Source organism: Cherax quadricarinatus, chromosome 42, assembly GCF_038502225.1.
Source record: "Cherax quadricarinatus isolate ZL_2023a chromosome 42, ASM3850222v1, whole genome shotgun sequence".
NCBI lineage: Eukaryota > Metazoa > Arthropoda > Malacostraca > Decapoda > Parastacidae > Cherax > Cherax quadricarinatus.
The window spans coordinates 4,767,856-4,778,124 of NC_091333.1; the positions used below are offsets into that span (position 1 = coordinate 4,767,856).

General features: G+C 40.4%; 1 protein-coding gene across 1 annotated transcript; it reads left to right on the forward strand.

The window, feature by feature from the left end:
• Positions 1-304: 304 nt before the first annotated feature.
• Positions 305-6,495, forward strand: aph-1 (gamma-secretase subunit Aph-1). Its single transcript, XM_070093228.1, has 5 exons — positions 305-568; positions 1,002-1,121; positions 2,437-2,537; positions 2,638-2,888; positions 5,768-6,495. Exons 1-5 carry the CDS (start codon positions 456-458, stop codon positions 5,957-5,959), a joined length of 777 nt encoding a protein of 258 aa, XP_069949329.1. The 5' UTR covers positions 305-455; the 3' UTR covers positions 5,960-6,495.
• The last annotated feature ends 3,774 nt before the right edge of the window (positions 6,496-10,269 follow it).

Here is a 10,269-nt window from a genome sequence, read left to right on the forward strand (position 1 = left end):
CCTAGCAGCAAATAGGTACCTGGATGTTAGTCGACTGGTGTGGGTCGCATCCTGGGGGACAAGATTAAGGACCCCAATGGAAATAAGTTAGACAGTCCTCGATGACGCACTGACTTTCTTGGGTTATCCTGGGTGGCTAACCTTCCGGGGTTAAAAATCCGAACGAAATCTTATCTTATCTTATCTTTTTCTACGTCGTTGATAGGGCCACTGACAACGTACGCCGTATCGAGCCGTGTCAACATGGTGGTGGTCCTCCCACACAGTATGGTCGAGGCAGCTGATTGGTCAGTGTGAGGGTTGAGGGAGCGCTGTGATTGGTTGGAACAACTCCCGGATGAGACTGTCAACAACAACTGAGGACTCTGCACCTTGTCACTACTTCTCTCAAAAAAGAGACATTCGTGAGCTTGACTCAGGTGTTCGTGTGTCCTTGCGTGTTCCTTCCAGGCAAGATGACGATAGCGCAGTTTTTCGGGTGTGCGCTGATCGCCTTTGGGCCGCCCATATCCATGTTTGCTATCACAATAGCAACCAACCCCATCAGGACTATTATGTTGGTTGCCAGGTGAGCAGGAAGTGAATGAATTCCTTCATTTTGCTTAAACTTACTGTTTTACAAAATATGGCTCGAAATTTCTATATTTCTGCATTAGATAGAGTATTATAGGGACACATTCGTGATGCTACAAAAAAGTCTTAAGCTAGCATAGCAAAACAAATCCCTATACCAAGAAATGTATTTATGTGTACCTCTACCTAAATAAACTTACATATCTGCTAACCGGCTATTGACCCAAAATACGTCGGCTTAGTATTTATTAAACTAATTAGGATTCATATTTGGCCAAGAGAATGGGGAAACTTAAGAAACAAATCACAGGAAAAACTCTTATCCAAAATTACCTTCCCACATAGGTATATTTTTAGGTGACGATTTTGTACGATTTCGTATGTATCATTTTGAGACAAAGATATTCACAACATACTTTTTTCCACAGTTCTTTTTTCTGGCTTCTTGCGTTGCTGTTCTCATCAATTCTCTACAGTGCGGTCACCCAGTTAAATAATGCACTCGTCTTTGGGGTAGTATTCTCCGTCTTATGCCAGGAGTTATTTCGGTAAGTATTATTTTGTATTGTACAATGTTTTGTAATTCCTGTTCTGTTGAAAGAATTACTGCTGTTGATACAGGACTTGTTTGAAATAATATTCATCAGTATAGATTTTGTAAATACCTAACTATTAATTTTGCTAGTCGAGCATTATACGTTTACATGGCTACATTTGATTGATTTTGTTTAAACTCTTGATCAATATTAAGTGTAGCTGCTTGTTTTCTTATTATGCAAATTCTTCAGTGTTAAGTGAGCTGTGCAGTGGAGCTTCTTATATTTTGTGTAACTGGGTTAAATTTCATTTTTAGGTATCAAATGCAACAAACCTAACCTAAAATTATTACTATTGTAGTCTAGGCATAGTTAGGATGGTTTATGTTAGTTTAGGTTTAGTTACCCCCCCCCCAAAAAAAAAAAAAAAAAAAAAAACAGATCCCATGGTTCCAGAATATAAATGCCTATTGCACAGCCCACCTAATGTTGGACAGTTGACATAATAACCCATATCTAAGGTGAAATCCAAGCAGCTATTCAAAATATTGACCAAACCTTTATGCTGTCTTTCTTTCACAACATCATTTAGTAAAACACTGTACCCAGTTTGGTTAATTTCAAAGCTGAGGAAGAGTAATTGATTTATAGTACAGTATTATAAGATAAAACTCACTATTACTGGTAGCACACCATTTAGTTCTAACTATAAATATTGCTGACCCTCAGATAATATGTTTTATGGTGTTGTGACAATATATATGAGGTGGTTTGGCCATTTAGAGAGAATGGATTAAAGTAGAATGACATGGGGAGCATATAAATCTGTAGGGGAAGGAAGGCAGGGTAGGGGATGTCCTTGAAAAGGTTGGAGGGAGGGGGTAAACGAGGTTTTGTGGGCGAGGAGTTTGGACTTCCAGCAAACGTGCGTGAGCGTGTTAAATAGGAGTGAATGGAGATGGATGGTGTTTGGGACCTGACGAGCTGTTGGAGTGTGAGCAGGGTAATATTTATTGAAGGGATTCAGGGAAACCGGTTATTTTTATATATCTGGACATGAGTACTGGAAATGGGAAGTACTATGTCTGCACTTTAAAGGAGGGGTTTGGGATATTGACAGTTTGGAGGGATATGTTATATATCTTTATATATGCTTCTAAACTGTTGTATCTGGGCACCTCTGCAAAAACAGTGATTATGTATGAGGTGAAAGTGTTGAATGATGATGAAAGTATTTTCTTTTTGGGGATTTTCTTTCTTTTTGGGTGACCCTGCCTTGGTGGAAGACAGCTGACTTATTGAAAAAAAAAATCATAATTATTTCCAGGTTTCTGTGGTTCTTGCTTATCCAAAAGGCAGAGGGAGGTCTGAGGAAGGTGAGCGATGGAAATCTCCAGATTGTGGAGAACAAGCACATTTTAGCATATGGTAAATATTTTTATTGTTTATCATATGAATACTGTCTACATCCATTTTTAATTAGGTAAAAAAATTACTCAAAATTATTATCTTTTTTTTTTTTTTCCAGTGTCTGGATTAGGATTTGGCATGATTTCTGGTGCCTTCTCTCTGGTGAATGTTTTGGCTGATGTAACAGGTCCAGGAACTATTGGGCTTAAAGGCGACCCTCATAACTTTGTGGTAGCTTCAGCATTTACTAGTTTGGCATTCATTATGCTCCATGTGTTTTGGGGTATTCTGTTTGTCAATGCTATCCATCGACGTGCCTACCTACAGCTGGCTTATGTTGTTCTCTGTCACTTGTTGGCTTCATGCATTGTAAGTATTTTATCTTTACATGTTGTATATATACAGAAATATATTATGGCAAGCATGTTATTATTTTCTTCTTTATAAACCCTGGATATATTGATTACTAATAGTACCTTAACCTTGTCAGGTATTTATTTAGTCATATCAGGGTTACTAAGTTGGATGATACAGTTACAAGTCTGAGGTCAGAACTGTATAATAGGGATGAATCTCTATTGAGCCAACTGTTCATATTATTCACTATCTAACTTGAATTTTTTTTAATGATTGGGAGAGGTGATTTCAAGGAGATTGGCAATTCTCACATAATGTTAAGTACCAGCACTATATATACAGGTATATAAAATGCTGCCTCGGTGGGAGATGGCCGACTTGTTGAAAAAAAAAAAAATGCAGCTCTGACATGTTATGAGAATGGATGAGACATAGACTTGATTAATGTGTTGCTGCAAACAAGAAAGATTAGACATATATTATTCCCTCAATTTAACAGACAATATAGTGGTATCAACATTCCTGTATGAGTGTGAAACATGGGTTTTAAATGTTTCACTGAGGAGGAGGCTTGAAGCAGTCTATGGAAATATCGTACCTGAGGGCAATGTATGGTGTGAATATCATGCAGAGAATTTGAAGTTTGGAAATTAAGAGGTGCAGGGTTACTAAAAGTATTATCCAGAGGGCTGAGAAAGATTTAAGATGGTTTGGGCATTTAGAGAGGATGGAGCAAAACAGGATGACTTGAAGTATGAATAAATCTGTTGATGAGGAAAGCTAGAGTAAGGGTCATCCTTAGAAAAGTTGGAGGGAGGGGATAAAAGAGGCTTTGTATGTGCGATGCTTGGACATCAAATAGGTGTGTTTGGAGGGAGGGGAGGCCAGTGGTTTTTGATGACTTGACATGCTGTTGGAGTGTGAGCAAGGTATCATTTCTGGAGAGATTCAAGGAAGCTGGTTAGTCAAACTTGAATCCTGGAGATGGAAAGTACAGTGTCTGAGCTCTGGAAGAAGGCTGGGGGTGTTGCAGTTTGGAGAGGCATCTGAGCTGTAATGATGATGTGCCTCATGCAAGGCAGGGATGGTGAGAGTGTTTCTTATTTTTCACATCATCTTACCTCGGTGGGAGATGGCTGGTGAGTTAAAAAATAAAATAATAATAATAATTGTTTTAAACTTAATGGCCATCTGAGGCAGGGTGACCCAAAGAAAAAAGCTCATTCACCAACATTCACTCAATTGTCATCTTTCTGGAGTGTGCTGACATCATAGTCAGATTACCCTCTGACTGCAGCATCCCCACCCCTCCTCCAGAGTGGAGGCCCTGGACTTCTCACCTCCAGGACTCGATAGTCTGGCTAACTGGTTTCCTTGATTTCCCTCAAAAAAGTTACACTGATCACACTCCTACAGCACTCCCATTAAAAATTCACTTGTCTCCATTCATTCCTATCTAACACACTCACACAAGCCTGCTTTTACGGATACAGTGGAACCTCGGTTTTCATATGCCCTAGTCTGTATGTAAAACTAGTTATTCTCTATAAAACTTTTTTTTTTTTTTTTTTAATATTTTTGGTTGTCTGGAATGGATTAATTGGATTTACATTATTTCTTATGGGAAATATTAACAAAAAATACATTTTATAGAGAATGACTATAGTTTTACATACAGACTAGGGCATACAAAAACCGAGGTTCCGCTGTACTGATACTCAATTTTAGAACTATATTGATACCACCAAAATTCACCAATACCCACTGATAACAGTACTCTGGCACACTCCTGATATCTACCTTGTTTGTAAAAGTTGGATCCTGCAGATTTTACTTTCCCATCAGAAAAAGGGTCTATTTAACATCTTGGATTTTCCCAGCTGAGATATTAATACCTAGGTTTTGAGACAAGTCTTTTACACAATAAAGGCTGCTTTTAGTATTGACATATCCCATGGTATGAATCATGAAGTACAGCAATCGTGTGAAGAATTGGAACTCTAATGACCACGCTTTTGCCAAGACAGCTATTAAATGAGTAATGGTGAATGTGTTTCCTTTTATTTGGGGGGGGGGGGATCACCCTGCATCATTAGGAGATGTAGGTGTATTAAAAATAAAATATTAAATAAAGTGGGAGGGAGAACATCTCAGTAGTACAGAGTTTACAGTCTTAGTTATGTTTGCAATTCTTCTGAAATAACACAGATGACTTCCTGTTGGATAGTAGTCTGTGATTCAACAGAGAAATAGTCTGCTGCATCTGTTCTGCCAAGGTTACTTTGAATGATATGATTGTTGACAATTTCAAAGGCAGCGGATCAAGTAAGAAGCTATGTAATCAGAGTGATAAAAATGTTTTCTGTGGTGAAGCCAGTTTAGGATCATCCTCTTAAAGGTATTGCACAGGCCACTAATAGGAGATAATTCAGTAAAAAACATTGTTTGAATTTAGTACTGAAATTTAAGAGATCTTGATCCACAAGGGTGACATCTGGTCACATGTCTCTTGTACAGTTCAAGTAGAATTCCTGGCACCAACAGTAGCTTCCTTGTGGCTTCAGCCTTTCTGTTTACATTGTAGTTATTATAATTACTCAGATACCTGTAGAGACTGGGGAATTTTAGGAAAATATTAGTAATTAATTTTGCTGCCTAATACAGTGGAACCTCAAATATCGAACTTTCTTCAGTCCAGAAGGCTGTTCGAGTGCCTTTACCGAATGAATTTATTCCCATCAGGAATAATGTAAATTAGATTAGTTCATTTCATTCCCTCAAAAATACACTTATAAAAGCACTTGCAAAAATACACTTACATAATTGGTTGTGTTGGGAGCAGTTCGATTTTTGAGGTTCCACTGTACTCTTATTATTTTTGTTTTTTCCAGACACTAATGAATCCCGCATATTCAGTAACCATCCCAACGGTCTGGATCCTTACCATTCTCTCAGGAGTGTTGGCTTTCATCGTGGCGGGTGGCTCACCCAGGACTATTAAAGCTGCCTTCAGTGGCCACTCCAGAATCCTGCAGGTCACTACTAGCGATGGCAGTAATCCAACTGGAAATGAAGGAATGTGAAATTGTATGCTCTTGATGCTTTTTATACATGTGTGTTATTGATTGAAAGCTCAAATAGTTAGCTTGCACTTGATAGACATTCCATTTAATTAGTAAAATAATAAATGCAGTAAATTCTCTTATAGCGTAACTTAACATAGTGCGATTTTGTGACACTGTGATTGAAAAAGAACATGGAGAAAAACAGTGTATGACTTACATGAGAATTCCATGTTATTGGATATTATTGGTAAAGTTGCAGATATTTTTCACTGAAAAATAACCTTTGTGCATTTAAAAGGATTACTCTGAAGTGGGGTCTGGATCAGCTGGTGATGCCTTATTGTCAACTCTGTAAAGTACTGCAGGATAGAATAGATCAAAGACACACTACGGGATGCTAGAATATGCCAGTACAACCATCAGCTTCTGACAGTGCTGTCTCCGCATCAACACAAAAATCACAATTATTCACTTCAATCCAGTAGGACCACATCAGCCCCTTTTGAACTGTAGTAATTATTACCTAGTACAATATTAAAAAATTGTCTGCCAAATTTAAGGTGTGTGGAACATTATCCTATTGTTCTTATATGTACTTCACTTCGCATAACACTTATTTTTTTATGGCGGCAATTTTCAGAAATGTATTCTAAATGTTATGAGAGGGTTTACTGTATATAGTATATAATATGTATGAAATGGGACTTAGCTGGTACAGGGCCCAAACAGCGTCTTAAGCCTGAAATTAATGATGTATTCTAAAGACCGTTTTTTTTTTTTTTAATAGAAGTGCTGGAAATGTGGAGAGGAAACTATTGATAATATTTTGGTTTGTCCTGGAACATTATTGAGCTGACTTACTAATGATCCAGAAGAAACCAAATTCTGTTTAAAGTTTCCTTTCCTAATTATAGGTTAATGGTGAATTGTTCCAGCCACAGTGTTGTGAATTTTATTCTTCATCATAAAGTAAATTTCAGAGTGATAAGGTCTTGTCCTTATCTTTCTATAACATATGGATCTCTTCTTGCTCAACATTGAGAGTTTATACAGTATGTTTTTTCATTTGGTCATCCTGACACATCAGTCTTACATCAGTGCAATCACTTGCTCACTCTCTCTCTTGCTCACTCTCTTGCTCACACTCTTGCTCACACTCTTGCTCACACTCTTGCTCACACTCTTGCTCACACTCTTGCTCACTCTCTTGCTCACTCTCTTGCTCACTCTCTTGCTCACTCTCTTGCTCACTCTCTTGCTCACTCTCTTGTTCTCTCTCTTTGCTCTCTCTCTTTTCTCTCTCTCTCTGCTCTCTCTCTGCTCTTTGCTCTCTCTCTGCTCTTTGCTCTCTCTCTCTCTCTCTCTCTCTCTCTCTCTCTCTCTCTCTCTCTCTCTCTCTCTCTCTCTCTCTCTCTCTCTCTCTCTCTCTCTCTCTCTCTCTCTCACTCTTGCTCTCTCTCTCTTGCTCTCTCTTGCTCTCTCTCTTGCTCTCTCTCTCTTGCTCTCTCTCTCTCTTGCTCTCTCTCTCTCTTGCACTCTCTCTCTCTTGCACTCTCTCTTGCACTCTCTTGCACTCTCTCTTGCTTTCTCTCTCTCTTGCTCTCTCTCTCTTGCTCTCTCTCTCTCTCTCTTGCTCTCTCTCTTGCTCTCTCTTGCTCTCTCTCTTGCTTTTTTTACACAGGGTTTGACAAGGTTAAGGATCCCTAGCTTTATTGACAGCTATTTACAGGTTAAGGATTCCTAACTTTATTGGCAAGCTAAGAGCTGTTACCTACATCAGCTCATTTGAAAGCATTTTTATTGTTATGAGACATACAAGTAGGAAACAGGATGAAGTTGGAGCCATCTGTGGGCAAGCATTTTCATTTGATCAACTGACTTTATCTCGTTGACATCATTATCCTGTACGAATGTGTTCCATACTCGAGTCATCCTGGGTATGTATGATCTCAGATGGAGTGATGTTCTGGAGAAGGGTACAGCCAGAGTGAAGTTGCTGCTTTCTGCCCGTCTTGTGGCATAAAAGCTTGTTTCACGCTGTCCTCGAAGTGGATCCAAGTGTGGTATTTTGACAATATTGGCCTTGTACATAACAGTAAGGCCACCCACATCCCTCCTATGTTGAAGGCTCTGCTGAAATGACAGATCTATACAGGATGGGTCCAGGCGAGAGATGAGACATCTTGCTCTGTTCTCTACTCTGTCAAGCAGTCGCAGATGAGAGGGGGGGGCAGGCAAACCAAGAAAGTGGAGCATACTCAAGGTGCGAGCGTACTTGTGCCTCGTACAGGATCTTGCAACCCCTACTGTCAAGCAGATGGGAGATACGGCGAAGTGCTGTAAGCTTCTTGGCTGCCTTGTTTGCAAAATTTACAACATGGTTCTTCATGGTTAGTTTGGAGTCAAATTTCACCCCAAGGATATCAACTTCTTCTCCAGGTGCCAACATCCTCCCATTCATCCTTACTACTGCACCAGCATTACCATCATGGTGCCTAGAGACGATCATCATTTGCGTTTTCTCAGGTGCAAATGTTACTTGCCATCTATTTTCCCAAGCTGATATAGCTCTCAGCTGGTGATTGATGTAGCTTAGAGCAGCTGGCATTTCTTCTCTTGGATAAGTGAATGTCAGTGTACAGTCGTCTGCATATGCATGTGATTCTGGGATGAGATGAAGAAGGTCGTTGAAGTAGACATTCCATAACAATGGACCCAGCACGCTTCCTTGTGGAACACTTGCCCCAATAGGATGTCTTGCTGATTCTGTTCCATTGAGAACTACACTTAGAGATCTACCATGAAGGTAGTCACTGAGGAGACATAGTGTAGAGCCTGCAATTCCCAGTACTTGAAGTTTTGCTAAGAGGCCCTGGTGCCACACCCGGTCGAAAGCGCTAGCAATGTCCAGTGCTACCACACAGCTGACTTTGGATTCATCCAGTGACTGGTGCCACTTAGTGGAGAGGTTTAGCAACAGATCAGCAGCAGAGTAACCTTTCCTGAAGCCATATTGACGATCACAAAGTAGTGAGTGGTAGTCAAAAAACTCTGTCATTTGTCTTGAGATTATTGTCTCAAGGATCTTACCAGTGATTGACAGGAGTGACACTGGTCTGTAGTTGCTGATTTCTGCTCTGCTCTTCTTTTTGTGAACAGGGACTACATTTTCCTCTTTCCATAGAGAGGGCCATTTACACTGTACTAGGCAGTGCTGAAAGATGCGAGTTAGAGGTGCTGCTAGCTGGTCTGCACATCTTCTCAACAATCTTGGGCTCAACTTGTCTGGGCCCACAGCCTTTTCTTGGTCAAGCGATTTAAGTAGGAAATGCACCTCCTCCTGCCTTATTGTCACCACTGACAGTTTTGACACAGTTCTTGCAGCTAGCCAAGGAGGGTCCCTTGCTGGATCAGGAACTTGCATTTTGGTAGCAAAGTGTTCAGCAAACAGGTCCGCCTTCTCTTGACTAATAGTAGAGGTGGTCCCATCCTGTCGATTTAGAGATGGAATAAGTTCATCAGGCAGATAACCTTGTCTGTCCTTGACCAGGGACCACCAGGTTTTGGAGCCTACCCTACCTGATGCTAACTTTCTTTTAGTGTCCACCTCCCATTTAGCAATACCCCACTTTTGAACATCACCCATATGCCTACAGGCTTGCATGTGCAAGTTCCTGTTATAGGTGGTAGGATGTCTCTTATACCTTCGCCATGCTTTGTACTTAGCAGTAGCAGCCTCTCTACAACGAAAGCCAAACCAAGGCTGATCTGTAGGCTTCATCACATATTGCCGGTGAGCAATGTGTTCTTGTTGTAGATTAAGGATGTGTCCAGTGAAGGCTTTCACTTGGTTGTCAACATCCCCTTGGAGAAGAGCATTCCAGTCGGTGGTGGCGAGCTCAGAGCGAAGGGCTGGCCAATTACCTCTTTCCCATAGCCAGGTTGTGCATGTGGACTCCTCACCTCGTTCTGTTGGGATCTTAAGTGTCGTAAAAACAGCCTTGTGGTCAGACGATCCAACGTAGCCGAGGGGTTGACAAGTGACTATGCCTTCTGCCAGATCACTCACTACTGGGTCAAGGGAGGAGCCAGAGATATGAGTAGGGAAATCAGCAAAGTTTCTCATGTCAAACACTGCAAGAAGGTCATCAAAGTCCCTCTGTATAAGGTGCTGGTTGAGGTCACCAACAATTATAATATGTTGACAGTTGTGTTGTAGCAGAAGGGAGTCAATATTTTCCATTAGGAAGTTGATAGGGTTTGCATGTTGCCACTGAGGTCTGTACATTGCACATGCTAGTACAGAGGTACTAGTGTTTATACAGAGC

Bases quoted from the DNA above. Each gene is read 5' to 3' on its own strand.
- aph-1 (XM_070093228.1), top strand. From the start codon at position 456: ATGACGATAGCGCAGTTTTTCGGGTGTGCGCTGATCGCCTTTGGGCCG. The intron at 2,538-2,637 runs GTAAATATTTTT...TTTTTTTTCCAG, and splicing joins CAAGCACATTTTAGCATATG to TGTCTGGATTAGGATTTGGC. The intron at 2,889-5,767 runs GTAAGTATTTTA...TGTTTTTTCCAG, and splicing joins ACTTGTTGGCTTCATGCATT to ACACTAATGAATCCCGCATA.